General features: G+C 34.0%; 1 protein-coding gene across 1 annotated transcript; it reads left to right on the forward strand.

Annotated features, from left to right (window-relative positions):
* Positions 1–259: 259 nt before the first annotated feature.
* Positions 260–1,180, forward strand: LOC126001410 (olfactory receptor 4K3-like). The gene has a single exon (XM_049768671.1). The coding sequence runs from the start codon at positions 260–262 to the stop codon at positions 1,178–1,180; it is 921 nt and encodes a 306-aa protein (XP_049624628.1).
* The last annotated feature ends 14,480 nt before the right edge of the window (positions 1,181–15,660 follow it).

The raw sequence follows: 15,660 nt of genomic DNA on the forward strand, positions 1-15,660 counted from the left end.
AAATACAAGAAATATTTATTTTAAGTTTAAGTGTTGTACAATACTCACATATTTTATGTGATAACTCAGTATAAGTGAGACATATTTGAGAATAACTCTATATGAGGACATATAATAGTAAAGATAAATGAGAATACATATGAAGGATTTTTCTACTCTAGGATCTCTAAAACCAAAACCTTAAGTGTTTTTTTTTTATCATTCCAGAGGCTCCTGATTCATATCCTTCTGTAGGTCACATTGGACCCTACTGTACCAAATGGAAGAAACAAACCAGTCTACAGTGACTGAATTTATTTTTCGTGGACTTTGTAATTCAAAAGAAATCCAGACCTTCTTATTATTTCCATTTTCTGTACTTTACCTGATGACAGTTGTGGGAAATCTCCTAGTTGTGCTCTTAATCATCATTGATCCACACCTCCATTCTCCAATGTACTTCCTACTGGCCAACCTCTCATTTGTTGACTGTTGCCTTTCCTCAGTAACCACCCCTAAATTGACCACAGACTTCATAAAAGATAACAAAACCATCTCATTTGGAGGATGTATGACCCAGATACTCTGTGTGCATTTCTTTGGAGGTGGTGAAATGGTCCTGCTTGTAACAATGGCTTATGATAGGTATGTGGCAATCTGCAAGCCACTTCATTATTCTAGCATCATGGACAGACAAAAGTGCATCTGGCTAGTTTTGATATCATGGGCCATTGGCTTTGTGCATGCCATGAGTCAACTACTAATAATTTTAGATCTGCCCTTCTGTGGACCCAGAATTGTGGACAGCTTTTTCTGTGATATCCCTTTGGTGATCAAACTAGCATGCATGAATACTCAGACCATGGGAACGCTAATAAATGCTGATAGTGGAGTCTTGGCAACAACCTGTTTCATCCTCCTGATGCTCTCTTACACCTACATCCTAGTCACTGTCCACCTTCGCTCCAGAGATGGGGCCTCAAAAGCACTTTCCACTTGTACTTCCCACATCACAGTGGTGGTGCTGTTCTTTGGACCCTGCATCTTCATTTATCTGTGGCCACTTAACATTACTTGGGTTGACAAGTTCCTGGCTGTGTTTTACACAGTAATCACACCTCTCCTAAATCCAGCCATTTATACATTAAGAAATAAAGAGATTAAGAATGCAATAAAGAGACTAATGACTCAGCACATGTAGACCGCATTTGGACCTGAAAACAGAACTGAAAGATTTCCAGCTCATATTTGTAAGTATCCCAGAGGTATTAATGTGACTACTCAATCATGAAAAGATGTTTGAAATCTAACAAATTATCATTCATAATAACTGAACAAATATTTATTTTCATATGTTCAAAAATTACCATATGACAGCACTAATGATAATACTCACTATAAAGGTGATAGCTACCATCTATTAAACACAACCTTTGTTCCCAGCATAATACTAAACATTTTACCCAACTTAGGTACCACTAGCAAAATCACTTTAAATTAGCTACCATCCTTTTAATTTATCCACCAAAAATCTTACTTAGCTGGTCAAGCATTAGAGATATTTGAGCTATCTGTATAACTTTATAAACAAGTAATTAAGCCAAGCCCTATTATCCTCCCTTATATTTTACAGAAACATCTACACATTTATGTCTTCATACACAAGAAGTGTTTATAATCACCTTTAACTTAACTTTTCTGATGATAATATATTATCTTTGTGCTTATAGTTTTACCAGACATTAGAGAAATGCAGAAAGGGAGTAATAAATAGAGGTAAAGACAAGAATGTGCTGCCTTCGAAGCAAAAGAAACTATAGAGTGATAAGAATACCAAAGAGAAAGAAATTAAAAAGCACAATATTTGTATGTAATAATTTTAAAGCTTACAAAGGAAAAGTAATAATATAATTATTGAAAAAAGAACAGACTTGAGTACTAATAGTAAAAATAATAACAATAAATAATAATAATAACAATAATAAAATCTCTAAAAATAATATTTAATATTAAGAAACATAGGGCCAGAAAGTATGAAATTAGTAAAAACTCAAAGACAGGTGATATTACAGAATAGAGAGGAGATAACTAATGTTTTATACCTAGCAATGGGATGTTTACAGAAAGGACTCCAGCCAACACTATACAGATGGAAAATTAAATTAAAGTAAGCCTTCAATAATTCTTAAAAATAATATTTATTAAATAGTTTGTGAAGTCTGAAAACCATCATTGTCCAAGTTTAATTAATATATACTGCCCCCTAATAAAATAAGAATTCCTTTATCTCTAGAATTGCAAAGATAATTTTAAGTGTTAACATTCCAATCAAAATGTTTTGCTCTGGGGCCAGAGTGATAGCACAGCTGTAACACATTTGCCTTGCCTGTGGCTAAACCAGGATAAACCTTGGTTCAATCCCCAGGTGTCCCATATGGTCTCCCAAGATGGGAATGATTTCTGAGTGTATGGCCAAGTGTAACCCATGAACATCACCAGGTGTGACCCAAAAACCAAAGAAAAATTTTTCTCTATTTTAGTATTCCCATAAATTTAAAAATAAAGATGTAAATTTTTTCAATTTTTAATCAACATTAGCATTTAATGATATTTAGTCCATACATTATATTGATGGCAAACAGATGAAATCAATGATTTTGGTACCTAGGAATCAAATAAAGAACATTTATAACTTCAACTTTAAAAATAATATGGTCCACATTATATCATTATTGTATTGCACTGAATTGTTCATTTCTCTGTCATTGCTATATATTCATAATACTGACCCTTGGAGAAAGCCAATGTTAATAAAGACTCAATTTTCATAAAAAGCCAGTAATAAGTAGATATTATTACCAATGCTCAGTCCTACTAATTTATTTCATCCTTGATGATAAGAACTGTTTAATAAGTCTTAACAATGATTAGAGGTATAATATCTTTGTCCTAAACCCTTGTGAAACTGCTGAGGGTGAAACCTGATCTCTTCAGATAGGTGAAATAAACTTTGCTTCCCTGACATCTAAATTCATGATTCTTATTCCATTTATAAGTTCAAGAAATTTAATTTATTTTTGGTTTTTGGGTCACACCTACAGCGCTCAGGGGTTACTCCTGGCTCTATGCTCAGAAATCACTGCTGGCAGGCTCGGGGGGACCATATGTCATGCTGGGGTTCGAACCACAGTCCTCCTGCATGCAAGGCAAATGCCCTACCTCCATGCTATCTCTCCAGCCCAAGAAATGTAATTCTTGTCAAACTTTGCTTTATTAATTTGAATTATTTAAATAATATTGGATTGAATCCTTTCAGTTTTATTCCCCAAAAATTGTATCACAGAATAAACAAAACATTTTCCAATGCTCTAATATCAGTTAAATTGATACATTAGTACAATTTATCTTCTATTTCTTTGAACATTAGTAGCATAAAAATTAAAAGCAATATCTCCTGTTATTTAGCTTCCTTTTTGCCAAATTTATTCAACTACTTTTATCAATTTAAATTTTATCATTTTAAAATATCTTTCACTCTCTTTTCTGAAAGGTCATTTGAATATGACAATTTTTATTTAGCATTAATATATACCACTGCATTTTATTTTTAATTTTTTATTTAAATCATTGCAATTTACAAAGTTATTCATAGCTGGGTATTAGACATACAATATTTCAGGACCAATACTACTGCCAGTATCAACGTCCCTCCACCAATATTCCTAGAGTCCATTCCATGCTACCACTCCCCACCCCAGCCTGACATCATAACAGGCACCTTTTTAAGTCTGGTTGTTAAAGTTTGGGTCTCATTTTATTGTTGTCAACTATGGTTTGAATATTTAGTTTTGTCCTTTCTTAACACCACCAATACACCTCAGATACCTTTAGCCCATGTCTCTGTCATTTTATATTATTTGTGTCTTTCTACTCCTCAGTGTTTTCAACAATTCCCATTAATCCATTGTATTTCTTCATGCAGTGATTCTAAATACCACATATAAGTGATACGTCTTGTGTCACTTTTTTCTTGTACCATTTTCTTGTTCTGGCTTGCTTCATTTCACATAATATCTTCCAGTTAAATTTATGTTGCAGAAAATTGCATAATGTAATCATTCTGTACAGCTATGTAGTATTCCACTGTGTTTATGTACCACATCTTCATGATCCATTCATCTGTTGTTCGACATTTAGGTTGATTATACATATTAGCTATTGTACTGAGTGCTGCGATAAATAATGGTGTGCTAACATCCTTTGAATGAGTGGTTTTTTATTCTAGAGATAGTAACCAAAAGTGGGATTGTTGGATAATTTGACAGTTCTATTATGAATTTACCAAGAACCCTCCACAGTCTTTTCCATAGGTTCTGGATTAGGCAGCATTCCCACAATCAACCACTGCATTTTCTTATGCTTCCATGTTTCTACTCTTTAATTCTAGTATTTGCAGTTGAAAATAAAGAGCTTAAATAATATATAGTTCAGTAACTCAAAAAGAATATATATCAGTAAAAAAGGAAGATCTGAAGAAAGCAGAATGTCTGTCCTTTTAAATGTATTTTATTGTGTATTGAAAATAAATACAGAATTAATATTTGTTTTTAAATTGTGCTATAGATATTGCATGTGAGAAATAACATTAATGATATTGCATTGGAAGATATAACTTATATAAAAGAAAAAACAAACAAGCTTACATCTGAAAATTTTGCCACCTGTGCAAATTTTGGGCAAACCCTAAACTTTGCCTCATGTATTGTGCAACCTCCAAGAGACTTTTTCCTATATACATATTTCCTTCACTTCCTTATATATATTCATGTCATTTAATGGAATTTTGTGAGTTTTAAACCCATAGTATATGTCTATATACCCTTACACAATTAGTCCCTTATTATTAAATACCTTATATGCTTCCATTTAGTCTTATTATTCAAAATGTCATAAGTAAATGAAAGGTATGTTATAAATACATTTCTATTTAGTTATTTCCTTCCAAATAATTCCAACCAAGAGATATGAAAAATACTCTGATGGGAATGCTGAGTTACAGTCAAAAGATCTTACATCTTTACAATTAACTACGATTGAGAAACATTGCTTCCTAATTTCACAACAAATACAAAAAGGAAAAATATTATAATGGAGGGCCAGCACGGTGGCACTAGAGGTAAGGTGTCTGCCTTGCTAGCGCTAGCCTAGGACAGACCACGATTCAATCCCCCAGTGTCCCATATGGTCCCCCAAGCCAGGAGCGACTTCTGAGCACATAGCCAGGAGTAACCCCTGAGCGTTACCGGGTGTGGCCCAAAAACCAAAAATAAAATTAAAAAATTAAAAAATTAAAAATATTATAATGAAATCAGAATAGTTTTTGTTTTTGGAGTAGTATATAGAACAAGATGGAAAATGTTCTTAAGTTTTGCTATTATTCAACATTAATTTTGGGTAATAATTCTTTTCTAATAGTTCACCATTTCTTCTTGTATCTGGACTTTAGAATTCTATGTATCCTTCACTTTTAGGCATAAAGTTAGTGTAATCTTTAGGGAAATGAAAGCTTTAGAAAAATTTACATCCACATAAATATTTATCATTTGTTTTTAAAATATACACCAACATAAATGAGATTAATTTATATCATTCTAAAGAATTCTGACCCACATGTAACATCTTTGACCACTCCAGGGCCACAGTGGGTAGAGAGATTGCCTTGTATTGTTGCAGACCTGGGGTTTAATCCCAGAAACTTATTTGGTATTTTGAGCCCTGCCCAAAGTGATTCCAAAGTGCAGAGCCCTGAGTAAGTCCCGAGCACAGTTGGATGTGTTCCCCCAATAAAAAAGAAAAATAGAAACTTGGGGCCGGAGTGATAGAGCAGCAGTAGGGGGTTTGCCTTGCAAGCGGTTGATTCAGGATAGACTTGGGTTTGATCCCTGGTGTCCCATATGATCCCCAAAACCTAGAGTGATTTTTGAGCATATAGCCAGAAGTAACCCCTGAGCGTCACTGGGTATGCCCCCCCAAAAAACAACAACAACTTGAGATAAAAGAACACATCTAGATATACTTGACCAACCAAAACATTTTTTATTTAAAAATAGAAATATGAAATACTTATAATACTTAGATCTAAATATATAATTAATATATGTAAATATTATAATATTTAGAAATAATTATAATTTTTCATGTATGTGATCACATAATTCTATATTATTTTTATCTAATTAAATAATCTATACTTCTAAAATATTATCTCTGAACAAGACTACAACTTTTCAAAACACCGATTTAAACTTTAACTTCGTCTATCCTCAGCTGATCTGAGATAAGTTCACCTGTTTAAGTTAATAGATGAACTAAATAACTCTGTGGTGCTTGAATTTGTGGACTGGATTTCTGGTTCTAGGAAAACTAAAGTTTTTCTCACACAGTAATTCTCCTAAGTCTATTGAGAGATCATACTGGGATTCTAGGGATCAAATCTGGGTCTTCTACATGCAAGTCAAACGCTCTTCCTGCTGTGCTAGAATTCCAGCTCATAAAGTAGACAGCTTTTGCTGTGATTTTCACAGGTCCTTCTTCTTGCTGATCCTTTCCTATGACTTTACTTTGGTACTCTTTGGAAACTTTCTTCAGATTTATCCAAGGCATTTGCCATCTCATAGCTCAAATAAATCATATCAGTGTAGTGTTTATTGTTTTTACTCTGTGCATGTATTTTATACATCTGGACATTCCCCAAATCATCAATTGATAAATACTTGCTCGTTGTTGACTTGCTATAATTTTGAAGATAATCCCTGCCTTCAATCCTGTTACCTACACATTAAGGTCATGATAAAACCCTAAAGGTAAAGGGCATTATGTCAAATATTCAGAAAATAATTGAACTTAAATTTTAAAACACTACATCAATCTACTGGGTATTTTTATATTGTATGTTAACATAAAATGAGGCCAAACCTGGATATGTCTACCTCATTCAACAGATATCTACTTCTATAGAATATTTACTTATTTTACTCCTTTGGCAAAGGTGAATCTACAATGAAAAAGGTTAATTTTCCAAACAGAATAATTACTAAATAATTCTTATGAGAAGTTGTGATTATTATCTTATGAGAATAACATAGAATATCTCTTCTCAGGGCCAGAGTGATGGCACAAGTGTTAAGGCATCTTCCTTGTCAGAACTAGCCTATGATGGACTGTGGTTCGATTTCCCAGCATCTGAGCGCATAGCCAAGAGTCACCCCTGAGCATCACTGGGTGTGGCCCAAAAACCAAAAAAAATTCATAATTTTCCTTTTATATGAAACAGATCTATTTCCCTTATTTCTTTTCCTTTATTTCTTTTATTTTATTTAACTCAATTCTTATTACATCATAGCTCAGAAAAAACTAGCTCTAGATATAAATGTTTTCAAATCACTAACTAAATTTTTTTACTTTTTCTGTTCTCAGGGGATTTGAAAACAACTCTTCTAAATCAATGAATGGACTAAAAGCTTCTGTGGTATCTGAATTTATGCTGATAGTATTTTCTACTTCAAGGAAAACTAAAATTTTTCTCACTTTGATATTCTCATTGGTCTAGATAGGGATTATCCTGGGAAATCTCTTCATTGTGTTTTTGGTAATTTTAAAAATATTATTATTGTGACCAAAGTGAATTACGAATCTTTCACAGTAATATTTAAGGTTCATAGTGACAATGAATCAGGGCCATTACCACCACCAGTGTTGTCCTCCCTCCACCCCTGCTCCCAGCATGCATCCCATATCTCCCTCATTTGCTCCTTGATTTCTAGTGTAACTGCTCCCCTCTGCGTATAGCTTATTGTAGATTGGGTATCAATTATGTTATCTTTGACTTTGGGTTTGTTTCTGGTAATTTTTGATTCTCACTTAGATTACTCTGTTCACTTCCTGCTGATCAACCTATCCATTATTGATATGGTCTTTCCTCCACGATAGTCCCCAAGATGATTACAGACATTTTTAAATGAATAAAGTAATTTATTCCCAAAGTTGTATGACATAATTTGCTTTTTCTACATCATGGAAACAGTCAATATGGTGAGACTTCCAGTCATGGCATTTGACAGATTCACAGCAACATGTAAGCCTATCCACTATGTGAATATTAAAGGTCCTAAAATATTTCATTTCTCATTGCAGGCTGGGTAACTGTGGTAGCCATAAAAAGATTCAGAAAATTGGGGCATATTGACTTTGTTGCAAGTCCAAGTTTGAATTTCTAAAATAAAACATCCAACATTATTTTGGATATCTTCTTATTTATAGAAAATTGATACTTAACATGACCATTTATGAATATATCTACCTCACTACACAAATTTATACTTCTGTACAAAAGTTATTCTTTATCTTTACTTCTAAGGTTAATGTGAATCTATTATGGGTTTTTGTAAAGATGGTCACTACTAAGTAATATTTGTATAACATTGTGATAATTAAGTACAATAATCCTTACATCACAGACATTTAGCCTGGTTGGGTTATTTTAAGTCACTGTGAAATTATTAAACTCTTTATGATTGGGTTTCAGGCATACAATTTTTCAGCACTAATCCCTTCACCAGTGTCAAGTATCTTCCAATGCCTCTCACCACCACTATCCTCCACTTAGCAATCTGCTTCTTTAGGGGGTGCTTAATATTAGGCACCAAAATACAGTCACCATGCCTGCAGTTGGACAGCCCCGTAGACTCACTTTTTTCTCAAAAAGAGATGTAAAAAAAGCCATAAAAATTTTGGGTACACTGGCCACACATCTAAAAACTAACAATCTCAGAAGACAAGTTCCCACCTTGCCAAAGCCATGTTTGCTGCTGCACCCATCACCCACAATTGCTGCTATGCCAATGGCCCTACTTCACCACTCCTCTAAAGCTCCCTAAAGAGACACCAATCTGACTAAAACTCCAGGTATGCTGGTATTTGGACCTGTAGAATTAAATTATTAATGATGGTGCTGGATAGAGGTGGATGGATGGAGGGATTTTTCTCTGCTATCCCAGGCCACATGGCTCCGCAATCCCCATTCAGCTGGCGGGTCCCAGGTTTAGGTGAACAGTGGAATCAGACTCATCCAGAGACAGGCATCAGGAAGCATCAACTTTATTCATGCCCTATCCACCACATGTGTGGCCTATATCATAACCTTTTAAGCATTCAGCCATTCTTAGCTAGCCCTGCATCTTAACTCCTTTCAGCCATCTTCCCTTTGACCTCCATGCTGGCCAAAGACCAAAAGAACCCCAATCCCCTGGGTCAAAGGCCTTATATAACCTTCCAAAACCACTCCCTGGAATGGGAGGGGTCTTGCAGGTAAAGTTCCACATAATATCCGGTTCCCAAGAACCCTCCCAGAAATGGGCGGGTCTCAGGTAGATACACCTAAATCCAGGGTGGAGTTACAGGTCCCATATCACCAGGACTTTTTTTTAAATGAGTAAAGGCACCTTCTTCCCCTTGCCATCTCAAACTTCCAGAACTGGTAGCAAAAAACACACCTTACCAAAGCCACAGTATCAGGAAAAATCTTAAAATTTCTGGATTGTGCCACTAAGACAACTTCATTTTTGTTTAATACTGTCATTTCTACATGAACACACCAATTTAACCACAATGTGTATCTGTAGCTACTTAATGTTCAGAAACAAATGAAGTAACAGAATGGTCAACTAGTAACAAGAGATTATTAGACCTTCTGACAATGACTTAGTGATCTCATTGCAAGATACAATATTTTCACAACTTTTCTTATTGTACTCTTGTCTGTTTTTATTCCTTGTGTTTTTTCTTTCTTTTTTAATCACGCCACTCCCACAAATGAACAATCATGTCATTTATGTGATATATCTTTTTTAAATAAAACAAATTACATTTTTTAAAAAGAGACACTTGGAAGATAATATAAAGATAAATATTTTGCACTATGATTTACAGTGCTATTGTTGATAGTTTTATACTTGCCATGTTATCACTTTTCAGCACCAAGTCTTCCTTCCAGTTGAATACTTTTCATTACCATAGATGATGATTCCATCCTGTCCTATCCCCAACCCCTACCAAGTGACATATTTTCTACTAAATACTGGTCTCTGATTATTTATTTCCATTGACAGTGGGTATTCATTATTCTACCAGTATGTTTCTTCAAATCCTTCATGTGAGAGAAATTATTCTATTAGTCTCTCTCCCTCTTACTTCACTCAGCATAATACACTCCAGGTTTCTCCAGCAAATTTCATGACATTATCTTTTCTTATGTCCATGAAATATTCCATTGTAAATAAATGAACCATAATTTTATCAATCGCCTATTCATGGATATTTGACTTCTTTTCAGAATTTTGCTATTGAGCTGCAATGAACATAGGGATGCAAAATTATTTTCTTCATTTTATTTTGTGACTCCATATACAAGAAATGAAGTTGCTGGGTCATATGAAAGCTCAATTCCTAAGTTTTCTTTAGGAATGTTTCTATAGGTTTTCAGAAAAGCTGAACCAATTGATATTCCCATCAACTGTGAATGAGAATCCCTTTCTACCCTCCATCCATATCAATACTGGTTATACTTGTTCTTTTGGATTTTTACCAGTCTCTCTGTGGTGTGAGATATCTCATTAATGCTTTAATCTGCAACTTACTAAAATCATTGAATCTGTGTTTGTCGGAGATATTACCTATGATTCTTTCATTTGTATATGTGTTATGCTTCTGCTTTTGGCATCAGAAACATATTTCCTTCATAGAAACTGTTTGAGAGTATTTCTATTTTTTTTTTCAATTTATAGGAAGAGCCTGAGAGGATTGGCAGTAAGTCGTCTGTAAAGTTTTAAAGTGCTTACTGGTGAAATCATCTGGGCTGGGCATTGGTCTTTAGAGAGAATTCTTGATTACCACTTGATATCTTTGAAATGATGTTTGTTTAGGTGTCCATATCTTCTTGGTTCAGCCTTGGATGTTAAAGAAGTCCAAGAACTTATTCATTTCTCTTAAGTTCTCTTGTTTCATGGCACAAAGCAATCTCTTATGATTCTTTGGATTTCTATTTCTATTTCAATTTATTAGGATTTTCTTTATTTGTCAATCTTCCTAGTGGTTTATGATCTTGTTTATTTTTTCAAAGAACCAGGTCTTGGTTTTATTGATCTTTTAGTTTGTTTTTTTTGTATTTTAACTCATTAATTTCTGCCATAATTTTTATTATTTTCTTGCTCCTACCTGCTTTATGCTCTTTATTTGGTCATTTTTGAGCTAAGTTGTGCAGTTATTTATGTAGATGCTCTAATCCTTCCTGATTAATGTTTGCATTAACTATGAACTTTCATCTAAAACCACCTTTGCTATATCCTACAAGATCTTGTATCTATATCCTAATTCTCATTTGTTTCCAAGAATCTATATTTTAATATTTAAGTATTGTATTTAAAAACAGTTGTTACAAAATTGTTAATGATCAAGTTTCAGTCATACAATGTACACTCCCCTTTACTAGGTCACATATCACCAGTGTCCTCAGTTTTCCTCCAACCCTTCCTTCTGCCTGCCTCTAAGGCAGACATGTTACTTCTCTCTATTTCCTTTATCTGATTCTCTCTGTCTCTCTCCTCATTTTTTCCTTTTAGACACTGGTTTGCACTATTTTTAATGACAGGGTACCATGCACATCCCTGTATCTTCTTTCATCATCCAGCTTCTGTCCAGAGTGATTAGTTCCAACTATTATTATTATAGTGGTCTGTGTCTAAATCTAGATGGTTGGCCCCAGTTCTCTTGATAGGTCTAATCAAAAGCCACCTTGAGAGGGCTCCAAACTGGCTGCAGCAAGCCCCACAATAAGAAAGATTTTTTTGAACAGACACCAACCCATGGAATGAGGAACCGACCTTACAAGACTCCTTGTCATGTCCTTCCTAGCAAAATAACACCTTTACCACATCCTTATCCCTTATGGGAGCTTGTGCCAGCACATTCTACTACCAAATTAGAAAAAAAGCATCAAGCTGTCTTGAGGCCCAAGCCCACTCCCTTCCTTGCTCTTTCACACAAGAGAACTTTTGGGTACAGAACCATATCAGTGAACATGCTTTCTGCAATAAAACTGAGCTGTCAGATTAAACTGCTTCATAGAAGATCTCCTCTATCTCCATTCCACTGTATGAGCTTTGTCCCACAGAGCCATTCACCTTCCATTCAGAACAGCCACATTCCTACAGTGGGGTCTTTCCTACACTAACTGCACTGCTCCACTGTCTGTGAAAATCTTCCTTCCGTTGACTGGTTCTCCTGGCCCTCATTTCTATTGTCTTTGGATACTATTACCATACTACCTTTATTTTTCTTATATGCCACAAATGAGTGAGCTTATTCTATCCCTCTCCCTCTGACTCTCTTTACTCAGCATAATACTCTTCATATCCATTCATTATAAGCAAATTTCATGACTTTTTTTGGTACATGTATAGATTTATGGTGTTTGTTTTTTATTCTCTCATCTGTTCTGGGGCACTTGGGTTATTTCCAGTTTCTGGCTATTGTGAATATTGCTGCAATTAACATAGGAGTGCAGAGTGCTTTTCTGCATGGTGTTTTGGGTTCCTAGGGTATGCTAGGGAGTGATATTGTTGGATCATGTTCCCAGGAAGCTTTTCATTTCTTCTCTAACCCACTAGTTGTTCAGTAACAAACTATTTAATTTCTAGGTGTTTAAATTGTTTCTCCACTTTTGTTTGTGATTAATGTATTTTCATTAAAAAATGGACTGAGACAATAGTTGATATGATTTCTATCTTCTTGACTTTGTGAAGCTATGTTTTGTGTCATAGCATGTGTTATATCTTGGAGAATGCCCCCATGTGAATTGGAGATAAATGTGTTTTTATCCTTTTGAGTATGACAAGTATAATATATAGCTACTGAACTTCTGTCTTCCATGTCTAACTTCAAAGTATTTTCTTATGAACCTTAAGTCTGTTGATCTATCAAGAAGTGACAGAGTGGTATCGAAGTTTCTAACTTCTATTGTTTTGCTATAAATGTTTTTCTTCAGGCCTATTAACATCTTTTTAGTATTTTGCTGGCCCTTAATTAGATTAATGTTTAAGACTGTGAGTTCTTCCTTATATACAAATTCATTAATCATTAAGAAATGACTGTCTCTTACAACCTTTTTCATCCTGAGGTCTATCATTTGATGCAAATATGGCCCCCCCAGCTACTGTGCACTTTGTTTGAAAAATTGTCTTTAAGTCTGTTTTAGACTTTAAGTCTGTTTGCTCTGATTTTCAAATGTATTTCTTGCAGATATCATATGTTGGGCTCAATTTCTAATCCATCCTGCAACTCTCTCTCTCTTAGAGATTTCTTCCCAGTTTCTTTGCATACATTTGTTCAGACTAATTTTATAATCTTTTCCCCCTCAGTATTGTCAATAAATGATATTTTTGACTTCTGGTTATTTTAATTAGGGCTTTCTATTTTTGCCTTAGTGAGTTATACTAAGGTATTACCATTTTTTTTAATTCTTTCCTTAAAACGGCTCATCATTTTGTTGATCTTTGTATGCATTTTTGGTTTTTACTTTAAATATATATGCTATTTTCTTACTCTTCTTATTCTGATTGTTTTTTGTTTCACTTATAAATTTTTAGTTCTTTGCCATATATTTCAATGTAGATTGTCTAATTTGATGCTTTTCTTTTTAATGTTGATGTAGACCTGAATTGATAGGACTCCCCCATCTATATTGCTTTTCCTATGTCCTATAAGAAATGCTTGTTATCTTCATTTGAATTTGTCTACTTTATCTCCTTTTTACCTGAGTATTTTTCAGAAGCATGTCAATTAGTCTCCTTTCTTTCTTTTTCCTCTTGGTTTTAAGACTATATCTAGCTGTGCTCAGCTTACTATTGGTTTTGAGCTCAGGGTTCACTTTTAGAGGGCATTGCTGGGCTGGTAATCAAACCCCAGTCAGCCACATACAAGGCAAACACCTTTCTCACTGAAATATTTCTCCAGTACCCCATGATACCACAGTTTTAGTGTCTTGCTTACAGTATTTTTTCTTTGTTGATTTCAAGCTATATACCATTCTGGTCAGAAAAGATGTTTGACATGTTTTAAATATACCAATAAATTTGAGGCTTGTTCAGTATCTCAGCAAATGGTCCATAATTATTTCTCTACCAAGTGATTATTATTTTGGTGGGACATGTAAATTGACATGTAAATTGACCACTATAACAATAATAGTTGGAATTGATAATTCTGGGGGCCAGAGAGATAGCACAATGGTAGTGTGTTTGCCTTGCACATGGCTGACCCAGGACAAATCTGGGTTCAATTCCCAGCATCCCATATGGTTCCCCAAGCCTGACAGGAGTGATTTCTGAGCACAGAGCCAGGAGTGACTGCTGAGCACTGTTGAGTGTGCACCCCAAAATAAGAAAATTATAACCCTGGACAAAAACTAGGTTCTGATATCCATAATATACTTTCAATAACTGTATTGAAAACCATAGAGCCCAAGAGAAAAAAAACACGGAATGGGGAGGTGGAAGAAACAGAGAGAAAGAGAAGATAAGCATCTGACATGAAATCAGGATGGAGAATGAAGTGAGAAGGAAATTGGTGACAGGAAATGAACACTGGTGAAGGGATTGGTATTGGAATATTTTATGACTGAACCTCAATTATCAACAAAATTTTAACTCTATCTTGCACTAATTCAATAAATTTTTAAAAGACTATCCATTGGTGAAAAAGTATGTTAAGATTTCTAGTTATTATGTCTTATGTTCATATCTATCAATAAACATTTTATATATTTAAACGCACCTGTGTTGGTGCATAAATATTAAGGACAGTGTTTACTTCCAAATAAATTGTCCATAAGTACCTTTATGTACATTTTTACATTTTTACCCACAAATTTGTTCTGTCTTTGACTGTACAAGACTTTTAAATTCCTATACTTTTTATTGTCATTATACATTCAAAAAAAATAGGTATTTGCAAAAGTGAAAGAAAAATAGAATTTTGATGTTTTGATTATTATTTACTAAAAAATCATTCAAAGTGTTATGGCTGCATCATTATTCATTTGCATTAGGTTTCTGGTATATAATATTAGAACATAATATAGTATGCATTAAACCCTGTTCAAAAATTACATGTAACTAAGTACATCAGTAATATAAGGACTCGGGAAAGTAAAGGAAACTACAACAAAACAACTTTCAAAATATGTATGCCTTCCTTGCTAAAAACACCAGTTACAAGAGCCAATCATTTATTTCTATTACCAGAGACCACTTTTATGAATAAACCAAAAATTACAAGCTTTCATAAATTGCTCTGAAAATCAATAATTATGGCTATATAATAATTCTCAATGTTCTGTGAAATTGTCAAAATTAAGCAAAATGAGATATACTTTCTGTATTTATAAAGTCACAATATTACATACAAAACAACTTTAAAATAAATGTAAATTTCTATTGATCATAAAATAAAATAAGTCAAGTTTTATAGAGTACTTAATTAAATTGACAAATTGTAATCATAGCATAATCTTTTAAACACTTGTGCATAAAATAGTGTAACAGAAAGAATCACATCTGCTTTAAGAAT

This window comes from Suncus etruscus, chromosome 2, assembly GCF_024139225.1.
Source record: "Suncus etruscus isolate mSunEtr1 chromosome 2, mSunEtr1.pri.cur, whole genome shotgun sequence".
NCBI classification, from domain to species: Eukaryota; Metazoa; Chordata; class Mammalia; order Eulipotyphla; family Soricidae; genus Suncus; species Suncus etruscus.

Bases quoted from the DNA above. Each gene is read 5' to 3' on its own strand.
- LOC126001410 (XM_049768671.1), top strand. From the start codon at position 260: ATGGAAGAAACAAACCAGTCTACAGTGACTGAATTTATTTTTCGTGGA.